The sequence below is a fragment of the Elgaria multicarinata genome, chromosome 5 (genome assembly GCF_023053635.1).
Source record: "Elgaria multicarinata webbii isolate HBS135686 ecotype San Diego chromosome 5, rElgMul1.1.pri, whole genome shotgun sequence".
Taxonomy (NCBI): Eukaryota; Metazoa; Chordata; class Lepidosauria; order Squamata; family Anguidae; genus Elgaria; species Elgaria multicarinata.
Genome location: NC_086175.1, coordinates 108,114,193 through 108,131,238, shown reverse-complemented (window position 1 = coordinate 108,131,238; position 17,046 = coordinate 108,114,193). Strand labels below are relative to the sequence as shown.

The following is a 17,046-nucleotide window of genomic DNA, read 5'->3' as shown; positions in this document are numbered from 1 at the left end:
CCTGCATTGAGCAGGGGGTTGGACTCGATGGCCTTGTAGGCCCCTTCCAACTCTGCTATTCTATGATTCTATGATACCAATAATTGAAACTGAAAAGTCAGAATGATGCCCTTCCCCTGGACTTGGAGCTAGTTATTTTAATTTCTTTCTTCTTTTTAAATCCATTTACAATGAAGGACATTGAAGGCAGGAACATGGCCCTCATGTTTGGACTCTGCCCATAGATTCACATTATTTTATGGTCAGATCATCCCTGAATTACTTTTAGTAGATTGTACAGCAGCTCTAGTGAAAATAAATGCCTGCCTTTTTCTATAGAAATGGGACAGTTTTGTGGCCAAAGAGAAGTTGCTAAAGTAAGATGTGATTGTGGTATTCTAGTGATTTGATGTTGATTTATTTGCATAAGAGGAGGCAGCTGACACCATCATGCTGCCTCTCCTCTTCTTATCTGCTGATGTTTATAGCCACATTAAGGGACTGTGACCAATCTCTGGTTTTCCCTATCTGACCTGAAGGGATTATGTTCTTGTAGGAAGGCAGTAAAAATGGTTTGCTCGCCGTGGGGCTGGGTTCACACAATAAAGATAAGTTATAGCTGGGTGGATTTAAAAGGCAATAAGAAAAGGACAATAACTGTGAGATTTGCTTGGATATTTCCAGGTAACAAATCAGAGTTCTACGTTGCCCATTTCTGCTCTTGAAATGAGCAGTTGTATTGAAATAAGAAAAATGCACAACAGGCAACCAACAACCCTAAAGCATTTTTTTGTTTTCAAAGGGAGATTGTCCATTGTTTAGTGCACTCCTGGGATTTACTTTCAAGTAAACTTGCATGGGATTTTTTTTAAAGTGTTCCTATACACTTGACTCCCCCCCTCCACCCATATTATCAAGCATAGTTTTCTCCCCAATCTCCCAGGTTGTTGTTGTTGTTGTTGTTAACTTAACTTAATATCCAAACTGAAAAAAGAAATCTGGGAAAGCTTGCTCAGTAGTTGTGATGTTTTACTGAGTCCTAATAAAGGTATTACCCTATTTTTTTTTATATCACTCCAAGAATTAAAGTTGATCTAGACTGATGTAGATCAAAAACGAGCAAAGGGAAGACTTGTTTTTCTCTTCATGACTTATGAATTGGTGTGACAGGCTTGTATCTCGATCAATCAATGCCATCTATGTTTTCAGTATCTCTTCTGGCACAGAATCTTCAAATATGCATTTTGGGAAGCTGCATTGTGGCTGATTCTCAGACATTTCCATGGGACTTGGACAGTGGATTTAGCTACTCATACAGAACATTTTAAAATCAAATATAGCTGTACTCGATTGTGCAGAAATGCCCTTTCAATATTTTTGTCTCTATGGACAAACTGCTGGAAAATTTGCATCCTCTAATAATAGGCATCTTTATTACTATTCACATTGTAAATTTTAAGGTATGAATTTGTATGTACCTTACATAAAATTTGTGTGTGAAATAGGTCAATTTTATTTGCAAATAAGACAATGTTTCCTTTTAAATAGAATATGTACAGATATAGAAAAGAATTAATATATTTACAGCATAAGGGCTACATTTTAGCCTCAAATGAGCAGCTGTTCTATGTGTATGTATACTCATATGATGATCGTAGTAATTTAAATCTGGAGTGATGATAAGCATCTGTTAGCAACTGATCACTTCTGGGAGAATGTATTTTTAACTGTTTGTGCGTAGTTTTGTTGCTTACCTGTCTGCCATATGGCGAGGTATGGAATTAAGAAAGGTTTTTATGTATGTTCAGAATATGTATTGGGTTTCTCAGTGTAACTGTAATGAACTGGCATTTATTTGAAGTTTAGATGTTCAGGTTACCTTTCAGGTCAGGAAGACATTTCTGTTGGTTGGGGAAGAGCCACATCATATAGGATAATGCATTTGTATTGTATTGTATTATTTTTACATTACATTTGTAGGGTGACCATATGAAAAGGAGGACAGGGTTCCTGTATCTTTAACAGTTGCATAGAAAAGGGAATTTCAGCAGGTGTCATTGGTATATATGGAGAACCTGGTGAAATTTCCTCTTCATCACAACAGTTAAAGCTGCAGGAGCTATACTAGACTGACCAGATTTAAAAGAGGGCAGGGCACCTGCAGCTTTAACTGTTGTGATGAAGAGGAAATTTCACCAGGTTCTCCATATATACAAACGGCACCTGCTGAAATTTCATTTTTAATACAACTATTAAAGATACAGGAGTCCTGTCCTCCTTTTCATGTGGTCACCCTTATTTCAGGCTATGTGGCACACACAGCTCTCTGTCCTCCAAGAGAGGGGAATGGCTCAGGAGGGCTCAGGAAAAATGGCTGGGGGATTGTCACTGCTGCCCCGTAGTACCTGCTGCCTGAGGCGGTTCCCTCACCCCACTGAATAGCAGGGGCCTAATCTACACCAAGCAGGATACTGCACTGTGAAAGTGGCATGAAAGTGATATATAAAAGGCAGGAGCCACACCAAGCAGGATATAGCACTATGAAAGCGGTATATGGTACTTATGTGTCAATGGGCCCCAGCTGTTGTCAGTGCACTTCAATACCACCATGAATTAGTAGTGTGGCTCCTGCCTTTTATATACTGCTTTCATAGTGCAAATATCCTGCTTGGTGTAGATTAGGCCATGTACAGCCCTGATCTGGGTTTTTGCAGGTGTTCCTGTTAAATGCTTGAAAAACCCCTTGTGGCCTTTAACAGAAATGCTGTCAGAACCCAGGTTTTTTTCAATGCAACCCCCCCCCCTTCAATATCTCTAATATTCAGTCACTAAAATAATGAGCACTGCCTTGACAGGTTTGCCGATGTTCATACAATTTAATCCCCCACCAATTGTGAATAGCGCACTCTCTTTCCCACCATTATTTATTTGTAAATGCTGATTTTGCACTTTTCTGTGAAGAGCACTACATATAAATGGGCTAGATGGATAAATAGTGCAAAAAGACTTTATTTTTAAATACACTGGATTGTATAATAAAATAAGAGAGATGTATAATTATTATCTGATTGATTTTTTGAAATTACAAACGTGCATGCACTATGAGAACTATGTTTTTTTAATGTGCTGATAAAATTCATTTTATTGCCACTTTCCAGAAAGTTATAATCTAAAACTTCTGTGCCACTTAGCAAAAGTATATTTTTATGCAGAATTATTTTGAGGAATCGATAGATTTCATGAAACGCATGATAATACAGAACATATTTGCAAAGTGAATCCATTGTATGTTGTTTTCATTACCACATTTCTAAATTGAATCAAAATTATTGTGAATCAAAATCTTCCCATGAAAATAGCCACAGAGGTACCCAAGTACATTAATGGCACATTTCTGTAAACTGATTTTCCATCTGCTGGTTTTTCTGTTCATATTGGGTTTGGAGGCCTTTTAGAGAAGAATTGAGATTGAAACTAAAGGAATTTAGGTTGTTGCTTTCTCCCCATTCCTCTCTAAGTACTAAGGGCCATTCACACATGGCATTTTAGGTGTACTCTAAAGATGTTTTACATGTACACCTAAAAATGAAATTTGTGCATGTGACAAGCATGTTTGCAAACCAATGTATCATAGCGGTAAACTCATCAGGGGAGGTATTACTGATTATAGCTCCCTGTGTACATTTGGTGTCAAATCCAGATTGGCTCTGTATATGTGTGAAATGGTCTTACATCTAAGGAAAAGCAGGCAATGTCCAGTTATTGGATGAGACCACCCCAGCTTATAAAAGTCCTAGTGTATCCAAAGTAACAACTTGACATCAGACAGTGATGGGGTGGAGTCAGTTCTCATGGTCCATGTTGGTACCAATGATGTGGGGAAATGTAGTTGTGATGTCAAATTTAGGTTACTAGGTAAGAGGTTGAAATCCAGGACCACCAAGGTGGCTTTCTCTGAAATGCTACGAGTTCCACATGCAGGGCCAGCTAGACAGGTGAAGCTGAGAAGACTCAATGCATGGATGGGATGGTGCTGCAGGGAGGGGTTCAGATTTGTTAGGCACTGGGGAACGTTTTGAGACAAGCTGGGCCGTTACAAGAGGGATGGGTTCCACATATACCAAAATGGAACCAGACTGCTGGCACTAAACATAAAAAGATGTCAGAGCAGCTTTTAAATGAAACCCTGGGGGAAAGCCAACAGGAGCTGTGAAGCTGGGTATGGATTAAATCATCGGAAGGGGATGAAGATGAAAATGTTTTTGATTGTCCAAATGTTGAAGGGGAGCAAATAAGCCATGAGTATATAATAGAACTTGATAGCCAATCAAAGAGGCCTAAGTGCCATAACGGAGGATGGTTAATATAATACCAATTGTTAAAAAGGGATCCAGGGGGGATCTGGGAAATTACAGGTGGGATAGTTTAACATCTGTTCCAAGTAAATTGAGTGAAAGCATTATTAAAGACAAAATTAGTAAGCATATAGAAGGACAAGTTCTTCGGAAAAAGAATCAACATGGCTTCCGCAAAGGTAAGTCCCATATCACTAATCTTTTAGCTCTGGATGGCTTCTAGGGCACAACATGGGCGAGTGCCACTTAGCACTGAAGAAGTGGCAAAATAAGTGCAAACTGCACTTTCAGTGCCTTATTTCCCCACTTCTCTAGAAGTATGCAACAAATGGCTGTGACAAATGTATCCTAGAACAACCCTAGCGGATGGATTCAACTCTGAACATTAACACTACTTTACCCAATATGCCCTTTATGTTCATCTTCAGATTGACTATGAATGAATCATTGGGATTAATAGTTAACAGCTGGAATGCCAAGAGGATTGTTTAGGTTAAGGAGTAAGGAATAGCCACAGTAGCTCATCATCATCATCATCATCATCATCATCATCATCATTATTTAAATCTTGCTTCCCCATTAGCACAAGCCTTTATCTGTCAGAAACAACCAAAAAGCTAACCGAAGCAAATAGTCACATAAAGTAAGGTCTCTGTGTTGTGTAGCCATCCATCTGTACCTTGCTGGCTTCACTTTTGCAACTGAATATAGGATTGTGAGTGGTGTGCACACGCTCAGTATGTTAATCAGTAACATTTCTACAGGGTATGTGACGACATTACCTTTCCTGCTTTAAAAATAGAGCTAAAGTGGATTTTTCATGGCTTGGCATTATATGCTGAGCTATGAAAGATCCCATATAGTTTATGCTGACACTTATGTAACTACAGACTCATTTTTAGAAATGTATCTCTGCATCTATGTGGCCATCTTAGTGCTCGTCTATCCCTCTTGGTCTTCAGTGATGGTGTCATGCCCCAATCTAAAGTGGGTCACACCAGCGGCAGTATCCCAACTTTCTTGTGTTCTGTTGGCTTGTTTGTTTATGGGGGGTTTTCAAAGTGAAGAATGGAATAGGGAAGAAGTATTCAGGAGAAAGGGGGATAGGTGAGGGAAAGAGGGAATGAGTAAGCGAAAGGTCAATGTCTAAAAATTAAAAGATGCAGATCCCATGTGGTAGGCTTGGGTTAAAGCGGATCCCAGGGCAGGATCTACGCTACTGCTTTAAAACGGTTCATAGCAGTAGTGACAACTGCTGGGGGCCAGGACACACTGCATATACAGTTTTCAAAACGTTTTCGAAGTGTTATATCCTGCTTGGTATAGATCTGGCCCAGCTTTAATTGTTTAACAGATGCAACAGATGGTTAGACTACGTTAACTATTCCTCTGCTTGTGTGATTCATTCCATGTCTTATAGTGAATATTCAATAGATTACTTTTCTTATTACACTTTTCATCCCATTCGTCTTCCCAGGAATGCTGAGCGGCACATAATGTCCTCTGCCATTTTATTTTCAAATTAATGCTGTAAGGCTGCTGCAAGGCCTCTCTTTCAGCCTCATGACTGGGTTTCACTCTCTCTGGTCTGAGTCCAACACGGGCTGCTGTACTTAGCAGGTTTATCCTTCCTCAGCCAGTGGAAACAAACATGGAAAGGGGATGCCTGAAGCAAACATTATTGCAAAAAGTTACACTCCACCTTCCGTGGATGTTCCATTTTTACAACCAGCTTTTATTTTAACATTTCCATTAAACATCTATTCTGGTTGCTTAATTCTGTGCATTTTTATGTGTTTCTTTAGTTTTTTAGCCAACCTGATTCCAAAGGTTCCAAGTAAGTAACAGCATATAAAAATTTCTTGTTCAAATTAAATGAAACTGCTAATGCATTGCAAATATAGCCCCATGACTTAAGTACTGCTTGAAAAAGTCTGTTGGTAGGAGGGCAATGTCATAGGGGCTCCAAAAGATGCTTTGGCTCAGCCTTTTGTGACCTTCCAGGTTAAGGACATTTCGCAGTTATGGAACAGTCCTTGACAATGCATAGCTACATGGGTTTGATGGAGAGCCAGCCCATTCCATATACAGAAGCTGTCTAAACTGGACTGGCAGTTGAATTTCATATCAACACTGGCAATGGGATAATGTCCTCCATCACACCTGAGGTCAGAAAGGGGATGCAGGGCAGGCTGAATGGCACACACAGTCTTGTCCGCCAGTAACTCACTACTCTTCCTGGCTATTTGCATTTGCTGGCTAATGCAGTTGTTTCACTATGCCTAATGATAGGGCTGGCACTGTTTTGATATCCTAACTTGCTGGAAAGATTGTGTTATTATCGTGTTCCCAGCTGATATAAGAGAAGTCTAATAAGATGGACTCTTAGGTATAAGCTCTTAAGGAGTATGAATGTGACGTCAGCAGGGTACAGGAGCTTTATAGGACTTGCCCTAGGTCCTTTCTGATCACATTCCATTCTGCTGGCAGCCAGCCAGGTGTACTGAGGCTACAAGCCGAGGTGACTTTGCTATCATTGCTGCAGTTATTTATGGTAGAGTTCTAGTATTATGGAATAGTGTAAGAGAGTCAACCTGCTAGCCCTTTCATAAACATGGATCTGGAACCTATTCTGGCAATACCACTCACAGAAGATAAAGTCTTGGCACATCAGCAGCTCAACTCTTAACCCACTTTGCATGGTGGCATGAACTGGTCCCAAGTAAAGAAATATTAAGCTCCAATTTAAAAAAAAAATGTAGAGAATCACAGGGTGATTGCACCCAGTTTTTGAGACATTGTTCCACAGTAAGACATTCCACAATTTGCTCTCTATGGTGAAGAAAGGTTGAATATCTGATGAGAATCCTTTTATACCTGCTGCACCACAGGCAAAAATGGGATCTATAAAACAATAGGTTTGCCAGCTTCTTCTCTCCTGTCATTTTAGGGCATTTCTCATGGGGCTGTCTTGGGAGATGGAGACCGTGTTTGGTGTTACTATGCAAAGTTAAATATAAACGTCAAACATCAGTTAAATTTTGTATTTTCTATGTTGATAGGCAGGATGCTTCACTGAGACTGTAGGTCTGAAACAATTGTCCTATCAGCTGGGCACACATTATGAGAGTTTGTATGCACAGGAGCATAATATTTTTGGGTTCTGCAGTAGTTTCATCCTGTGCTGCTTCCCCAGCAGCCCCAGCCACTGAGAATAGTGCATCTAAAAGGCTTTGTAGCCTTTGGTTACTAATGAGAGAAGGAATTTCTGCATCATTCTGCAGATAAGTAGCTAAGGGCTTTGCAGTCTCCATAATTTTAATCAAGAAATGTGTATAAATAATGTGTTCAACGCTCCATTGGCTGAGAAAAATTCTATCTCTGGAGGAACTAATGTACCTCTGCAATTCTGTACTGCTGCAGTCTTTTTCAGAAGACTCTAAGGAGCTGCTTTCCCTTTTATGCTCCAATATTTTCAAATGGCCTTTGTCATTGTACTCTGGTACTTGGCAAGTCTGCATTCCATACACTACACCCCAGGCTGCTCTAAAGGGGTTTCCACAGTTATCCATTTAACCCCCAGTATTTTCCTGGAATGTGGGTGTTTCTTTGGATCCAAAATCACTAGGTCTGGGATTGCTCATTGGTGCCAAGTGAGGCTTCCCTCCCAAGGCTACTAACAGGGGTCTGTGTGTATGTTTGTTTATGTGTGATTTTCATTGGGATTGTGGTATAGGTCCAACATTCCTCCCTGCCTGCTGTAGTGCTTATCCTGGGGGCTATCTATATGCACCCAAAGCCCCGTGGTGGTAGCGAATACATGCTGCATAAGTTTTCCACAAAGCTGCGCTGAAAAAAAGTCAGGGACTTATCTTGACTTTTTCAGTGGGGCCGAGGTCACCACGGCTCTTCTGCCATCTGACCTCACTCAGTGGCTAATCCAGGGGGTGGCCCTGGTGGAAGGCGACCAGCAATTGGTTGCCGGAAACCAGGAAGAGGGCACGTGGGGGTGGCTCCAGTACCCGGATGACTGTCAGAACCCCCTAGTCCCACACCCTGGGAAATTAAACTGCAGGGGTTTGGGGAGAAGGTGGCACTAACTCAGCGCCGTGAAGACATCCTCCTGCTTAGGGCTCCCATAGCCTACGTGCTACTTCCAGTATCAGAGGCAGTATGCCATTGTAAACTCTCTCCATAGCTATCTCTGCGGCCATTGTGAGTATAGAATGCTGGATTACATAGGCCTTTGGTCTGATTCAGTATGGCTCTTATCTTTACAGGAAATATACTAAGATTATGAAAATAAAATGAAAAATACACAACATTGGGCACTGGTATAGGCCTATCTGAGTATCCCAGCAGCACTTGGTAGTTGTTGATGGAGGGTAATGTAAAAAAGAAAAAGAAAAAAGGTAATACTCTACATAGCTTCATGAGAATTCTAATATACTGGGGGCAGCAGGATTTGTAAGAAGAAGTGGGACAGTTATTATTTATTTATTTATTTATTTATTTAATTTATTTATTTATATAGCACCATCAATGTACATGGTGCTGTACAGAGGGTAGGGCTGTTCATCACTGGAAATCCAGCCCTTTTTGGGTTCGTCAGAGCTCCATGTCAAGCTTACATTTGCGAGCTGAGCTGCAGGTTTTCCCTGAATGCCACAGACATATATATATATATATATATATATATATATATATATATATATATATATATATATTAATTTGTGCAAATAGAAGTTTGCACAAATTACGGGCACAATTTCCACAAATTAGGCTGCAGTTTGCCTAATATGTGCAATTTATACAAATTAGTGCAAATGGCAGCCATAATTTGCACAAATGAAAAACGCTGAAAATCCTCTAGTTCACACAAATTACTGCAGATGGAGTTCGGCCACCTAGCAGAAGATGAACTGGGGGAAACTCTTCAAGCTGCACCCCCCCCCCAAAAAAAAACCTGGATTCCTCTTACATCTTTAGCTGAGGGGAATATTAAAAAAATAAAGAAAAAAACTTAAAAATAATAATAATCTGCATTCAGATGATGCACCTAGCACTCTTGCTATAAATGGGTAAAAATGAAAAGAGTTGATAAGAGTTTTGGTGAAATCATAGGGAGAAAACAGGGCTCTGTTGAGCATGGTGATCAGTCTGGTAAGTGTCATTGTTTTTATGCAGCACTACAAAATCTTTCTGATACAAAACTTCGGAGGATTCTATGTCGAAGATTGCTTTCACTGGATTCAGTAGAATTTTAAACAACTTTTCATACTCTGTATTTATATTTGATTTTACTCTATCATTTTGCAGCTACTTCCCCTCTCCCACCATTTGGAATTTGTGACCCACGCATTGATCAGATACAGAAGATGTAAATGGAGTATTGTGATGCATCAAGTGAGATAATCTTTTCCACGTAGCTGGGGAAGGATTGGGTAGAATACTCAAATAATATATTAACCAGTATCAGATAACAAAACAGAACTTAATACTGGAAGTAAATCTAAACCTTCAGCATATAACCACTTTATTAAGCTCCCAATTATATATTTACAGGGTGTTTTTTGACTGATAACAAGACATGAGGTAAAAAATGAGGTATTAATATGAGTACAACATTAAAAATGCAACGACCATATTCACATAACAATGGTGATATAACACTTAATGAAAACATCGCAGCGTTCTCCTGATAGATATGTCTAACACTTATTTTAAAAGAAAACAGAAGTTCATGGGTACATGGTTGCTAGAGGACCCAAGCGTATCTATTTGGCTTCTTCTGTCACGAAGTGTGGAGAGCCAAAATGGAAATGCAGCAACAGTTTAAGGCAAAGGGAGATGAGCCATGCCTCTTCAAACTCAATCCCTCTTGACCTTGGCCAAATCCTTTCTCCATAAACAAATTAAAGCCCCAAATCCTAAGTTTCTCTGCTTGTATGACATACAGCCCACTATGTTTCCCACACTGTATATTTGGCTCTGTGTATGCGTGTGTGCATAATATTGGTAGAAATAGAACCTTCTTGGCACTGCTGATGAAATTCTGTGAAACCCAGGGCCTTGCTAGACCAGGGGTTAGCGCGGTGCGAGGCCCATGCTCGCCCCTGTGTGTCCCGAATGACGCACAGGGGATCCTGGCCTCAGCCAGGGCTCGAGCTGCCCTGGAACCGCGCTAACCAGAACTGCTTGTAGCGCGGTTCTTCCTGCGGTCCTGGCCTCAGGTCGGGCTGAGGCCGGGACCAAGTGTGTGTACTCACACTTATGCGTGAGTAGCCGGGAAAAGCGGCGGACGGGCTGCAGCACTCCCGCCACCACCGAGTCCCCAGCCTCTGTTTCCCGCCCCCCCCCATGTCCCAGACCTGTGTTGGCCTCTGCCGCCAAGTCCCTGGCCTGTGATGCCCGGAGCTGCCATATCCCCCGGCCGGGCATCACAGGCCAGGGACTTGGCGGCAGAGGCCATCACAGGCCGGGGACATGGGGTGGGTGGGAAACATAGGCTGGGGACATGGGGGGGGCAGGAAACGGAGGCCGGGGACATTGGGGGGAATTGCGGGTGGGAGACATCGGGCGTGGGATCGGACATCATGGGCAGGGGGGCAGGCGGGGGAAGGAGAACGGGGCTGGGGGACATCAGGTGGGGGATCGGACATCGCAGGTGGGGGTGGGCGGGAGAAGAACAGGGTCGGGGGGAGAGAAGGAGACTTAAAAAAAAAACTACTTACCTTTCCTGGCTCCTGCTGCCTCTTTAAAAATAAAAAAATGGCGGCCACAACAGCTCTCCGCCAAAGCTTGTTGCGGCTCCCGTCTGAATAAGGGCAAGATCTCGCATTATTCCTAACGCAAGATCTCCCCTCCTCTCCACAGGATTATCAGGTAGGTCTAGCAAGGCCCCCAATGTTAGGGAATGCTTCTAGTTAAACAGTGTTAGATAGTCTTCTCTGAAAATGCATATAAGTTGATTTGAACTTCTTTAAAACTGGCTCTAGTTTGCATTTATTGCCTCCAATATTAAATGCTGTGTTGCCTTGCTTTTCTCTATATAAAGCAACTCTGCTGTAACTCACATGAGACTTTCCCACACATTGAAGCCAAAGCGATTTCATTTTAGTTAACTCCAATATATTTAGAGGCCCCTCATAACAGATGCCCTAAGTCATGGTTTACTTGGCTTGTTCCTAAATCTGCCATTGATAGCGACAAACACAGCATTCTGTATGGGATTTGAGTCTTCTTGTTCTATGGTCACTCATGGAAGGGAAGAGTCACCCATTTACCCTCCACTTTTCATGTCGTTGTTGGAACTGGCCAACTATACATGCAGAAGAAATGTTATACAATTCCATCCATAGCTTAAAATCATAATTTTCTTCACAATACCTGGTTTTAAATAACAATGAATTACTAATTCTATCATCCAGTGTAATGCTGGAGGCTGATTGGAACAACACAATTCCATTTTTATGTCAAATATCATAAATTAGAAAGTGGTTTTTTTTAAAATGATGGGTAAAATTGGCCCATCCCAATTTGGATCCTTCTGACCCTTTTACAGGTATTCTAAAGAAAAGTTTGGGATTTTTCTGCTAATTCTCCAAAGCTCAGAAAGACCAACAAGGCGGACCTCATTCATCCTTGTCAGCTCTTTCAGCCACTAATTCCCCTCTTTCACCTTTCCCCCAAACTTACAAGCTGTGGTAGAGAAAGAAAATAAAACAACAGTTAAGAGAGCTTTTGGAAGCTGTGCCTCCCCTAATTTCCCATCTCTTTGCAATTAAGACTTCTGACCATATTAGACGCCTCCACTGTTGACTGGCAGGCTGGGAATTGTAGCTTTTTAAAAATTCTTCTTTGTCATTGAGTCAGGATTAAAAAATGACACTTCCCAGAGTGAGGAATGCAAATAACAAGACTGCGTAGAAGTATTTAGTGAGTTGCTACTCTTAGAAACAGCCCTTGTCTTAATTCTGGATACTAGCGCTTTTTCAGTCTGGTTAGAGAGTCAAGAGAAATAAACATCTACATTTCACATAGTTCACATCAGGAGAAACAACTAAGGAGCAGCCTTCAGCTTCCGCGTCAGCCGCTGCTTTCGCTCCTCCTCCTCCTCCATCTTCCTGCAACTTGTAAGGGAGCAATCCTATGCGCGTTTAGACAGAAAAACCCCTGTACAGCTCTCAGAATTCCTCAGGCGGTATGGCTGCATGGGGAATGCTGGGATTGCTGAGAGATGTGATCATAATGAACTGATCTCATGACCACCAGCTCATTATGTTTGCCCACAATGTGGGCAGGTGGAAAGAATCAACTAAGACCACTGCATGGCAAGTGCAGGGCTTCATTAGTGCCAGGGCCAACCAGACAATAGGCAGCGATTGTCAATGGTAGAACTCAACCCCAGAATTGATGAAGTAAGTCCAGATGAAAAGGATCTGGAACATTTCCTTCCTGACTGAAGATCAATTAAACTGCAGTCCTATCTCCCCTTACTTGGGAGTAAGACCCATTGGACTTGCTTCTGAGTAGACATGTATAGGATTGCATTGGTAGAGCTTTCCGGTGCTCTGTGAAAGCATCGTCCCATATGTGGCATTTCACAGAAATCACAAGAACAATGTAATCTATACTATGCAGATCTATATACTAGAAATGTACTATGCACAGTGATCATAGACACCTATGCAAACCTGTTTCTGCACGATGGTGTAGTTTTTTTTAATATAATGTGGCCACATTTTTACCAGCAGGGCACCTGGGCCTTTAGCAGCTGTGTGTTCAGCAAGTGAAACCTTTCCCCATTGCTGCATCTCTGGTGCAAAAAAGCATAATCTGCTGAATGTCCACTTGTCACATAGCTGTTAAGCATATAAGACACATGCTAGGAAAAAAGAAGTAGCAGGCAACCCTGTCCTTGTAGGAAAACACACTGTAGTCTACTCAATGGCACATCTTGATTGACTTATAATGGGAGCCCTCTGCATCAGGCTGGGAAAGAGATTGCTGGGGGGTGGGGGGGTTGGCAGGGGAGAGAAGAGGAGGGGAAGGCCCCATTGGACAAGTGAAAATTCACTCACATAACATTGGATCTTACCCATGCATGTCTACTCAGAAGCAAGCCCCACTGAGTTCAATGTGGCTTGCTCCCAGGTATGTGTGTGTAGAATTGTGGCCTGACTAAACAGACTTGTACAGTGATGCAAAGAATGCCAGAATGACCCTGACTTTAATCTGTATGAAAATAATGGCATGTTTTAAATTAAATTGTATTTTTTTGTTCTATGCTAGCTTAATTTTTATTATTAATATTAAAACACCCTGTTCTCCATAAATTATTTCAAAATAATTATTGGTTTTAAAGCATTTCCCCATTTATGAATATAAGTAGTCCTTGCATATGTACTATCCAATGGACCCTTAGGCGACCACTCTAGAATACCAGCAGAGAACAAATGAACATCCTGAAAAAGCCAAAGCATTCAAGACCAAAGCACAATGCCATCCTAGACAGGATAAGAAAACCCACAACATTGTTACTAGCACTTCCCAGAGATTATTTCTTATTAGTCCTTTTCAATTTATGATGCACCTTATAAAAACTTATTTTAAAAAAGTTCAGTGTTAAAAAGCTTATTAAGGTTGCAATCCTATACACATTTACCTTGGATTAAGACCCATTGAATTCAATGGAGCTTACATCTGAGTAGACATGCATGGGATTGTGTTGTTAGAGATCTAGCCCCTATTGTGTGGATATTCTGTAGGTAGAAACACCGCTCAACATAATTTTTGCTACAAAGGGCGTAATAGCTTGTGATTATGCAGGCAAGATTTCTAAATTAAGTACTTTAAGTCCATTATTAACAATAAAAAGTTGTTTGAAGGTGCCTATCATTGCTAAGAGCAATGTTTGGTTGTCAATTGATGTGTAATATTTTCTTTAAACCAGTAATCTAGTCTCTACCATCATTTCTAGTGACGTATTGGCATTGCTGTTGGTACACCTGCCAGCACAGAGGAAGTTAGTTGTCATCAAGTCTCATGAAAATCAACAACGCAACCTAGCGTCTCCGAGCTTGATTGTCCTGCTTGTTCATCTCTGGCCGATGGCTGGTTGGCCACTGTGTGAACCGAGTACTGGACTAGATGGACCCTTGGTCTGATCCAGCAGGGCACTTCTTATGTTCTTATGACATGGGCTCAGCCATCTGAGCTATTTTCTTAAATAGCTGAAAAATAGTATAGTTATTGCTGTGCCCAGTTTATGCTCCATCACATTCCCCATCATTGGGGGCATGATGAAGTCAAGCTTCCTTACCTAGTTATCATTGCTTTGGAAGGTCTCTCATTTCTTGCCCTTACATACTTGTGGCTGTGGTTGCTACTTCTGCAGTAATAAGGAGGGAGGAGTCTCCCTACTTTCATGCTCTTGGAATACTGCTACAGCAGCTACTTAGATGTCAGGACCCCCCAAAAACTATATTTCCTAATACCTGAGGAGGTGTCATTGCAGGGGACCAGAGAAGTCGGTAGAGACCTCTCCTCCCTGCCTCTGCTGCCATTTCAACACCTGCAGCCAGTTAAGTGTGTAGGTGGGAGTGGGAGGTAGGAAGGAGTTCTTGTCCAGCTTTGGATTATAGCCCAATCTAGAGAAGAACTATGGGCTCATAATGCTTGCCATGGATAGGAGGTCAGCCATTACGAGTTGCCAGGATTTGTATTGAGAACTAGGACATTGCAACATTTATTATTTATGTATGTTATTTATAGGCCATCCCATTGCACAACGATCTCTGGGCTGCTCATTTTTGTGTTAGCCGTAGCAATGACTAACTCAAGTCTCATTAATTTCAGTGAAATATAACCAGGAGTCATTTCCTTTGAATCAAGATGAAAATCTTCACCTGCTGGGAGGGACACCAAATCTTCAGACAGGATCTCAAAACACAAGCTTTAAATTAATTATTGTTTGCTCTAGAATAGCCCTACAGACACCAAGGTTCTGGCATGAATAGTTTGAATGCCCATCCTTACATTTGAATCCTAAGCAATGGTTACTGGTTTTTGGTAAGCAATAGCTATGTAAGGTTACATGTAGGTGCAACAGTTGGTTCACCACATTATATGCATTTATTTGTTAGTGTGGTAAGTCTAAGGATTAGCCCATTAGTCCAACAAATACGATTATTGCAAATAGTGAGCTTTCAGTTGAGCCAATGACTTTCACGACTCTATTACTTAAGGCAACTGGTATGTTTTCTGGTCTGCAATTAGGGAAGTCAGAAAAATATGCACCTGATACAAATGAGTTCGCATTTTTATGAATCTGACCTACAGATCCAACAGTGGGTTGGCTTTTTCTGAGTAACATAAACCTGCAGGCCGTTTTTAAACTTTTTTTTGAGTGGGGGGAGATTTGTGCAAATTCGCACTAGCACTATTGTGCATCAGTGTAAATCTGCTGTGCAAGTGGAATGACATTTTTATACATCCGTAAAAACAAACCAACAAAATTCTATGAGCAGACGATAGAACAAAAAATGGAATGGATTTAATAAAATCCATACATCCTTATCTCTCACCATAGTTTTCTGACTTTCTACAGGCCACTGTAAATTATTGTTTACCAAATTATAATGCGCCCAGATTACAGGCTGTCTAGCTAGACCAATATTCCATTGTTCCTTACTTTTGAGCATATGATTCTCTCTCCTCTTAACAGCTTCTTCTCAACCTTCCTTCGTCCATCTTCATGCATCTCTTTATACACTGTGCAAACATGGAATCCATGTTTGCACAGTGTAAACATGGCATCCAGTACACCCCTTATTGCCAATCATCACACTGATGGTCTCAGAGCATTGCAATAATAGCAAACACTGTTAACAAAAGCTGGGAGATACTGAGATCTAATAGAGTGAAAATAATTCTAAACGGATGCATATAATTTCTTATAGAAAGCACCAGCTTATATACAAAACTTAATATTATATATACATATATAGATAGATAGATACTATACATAGCAAAGTATATACAATATTTAGATTTCTTATTTACACTGTAAAATAAGCTTCTCAGAAGCTTTTAAATATAATTTTGCCATACACAAGCAAAGGCTTCTTTTAAAGCCTGTATAAATTCTTTAAAAAAATGTTCTGCAGTGAAGTAAATCAATAGATGCTGGATATGGGGTAAGGGAGTGATATTTCCAGGCAATGGCAGAACCTTCAAAACAATCCTTGCTCAGTTATTGCACAAATGTAGGCTGAAATCCTGTGACTCTAGTGCATATATGGAACTCCATACATGCAGGGTCTCCAACACTCAGATTTTTGTTTCTGGTCCCTCAGCAATCAGGGGTTGAAATGAATTCCTGATATTGGCAACTTCAGCTGCACAAAGATGTCCAAAGCCTTTATTGTACCACTCTAATGAATGACCTCTGCAGGAAAGGAAAGAGGAAAAGTTATTGTAAAAATATTCCTCCCTCAAAACTCACTGAAAGGGTAGGTCATAAATGCTAACCAAACAGAAATATACTGCACCTTTTTGATGGCATTAGAATAAATACACAGTACCAACAGGCAATTATAGTGAATATGAGAAACCATGTTCTGAAAACAGAATGGATTGGATCCAGATTTATGCTGGATCAACTCCACTGATGGAAATGGACTTTGCCTAACCCTAACCCTAACCCTGT

At 40.9% G+C, this 17,046-nt stretch overlaps 1 protein-coding gene across 3 annotated transcripts in view; it reads right to left on the bottom strand.

Moving 5' to 3' along the window:
- Positions 1-13,386: 13,386 nt before the first annotated feature.
- STARD13 (StAR related lipid transfer domain containing 13) overlaps positions 13,387-17,046 on the bottom strand; it is a 161,847-nt gene continuing 158,187 nt past the window's right edge. For all 3 annotated transcript variants that reach the window (XM_063126969.1, XM_063126968.1, XM_063126970.1), the window contains 2 exons: positions 14,535-16,785; positions 13,387-14,425 (listed from right to left, as the gene is read on the bottom strand). In XM_063126969.1, the coding sequence (XP_062983039.1) occupies positions 16,668-16,785 (118 nt within the window). In that variant the 3' untranslated portion in view covers positions 13,387-14,425; positions 14,535-16,667. The remainder of the gene's footprint in view (positions 14,426-14,534; positions 16,786-17,046) is intronic.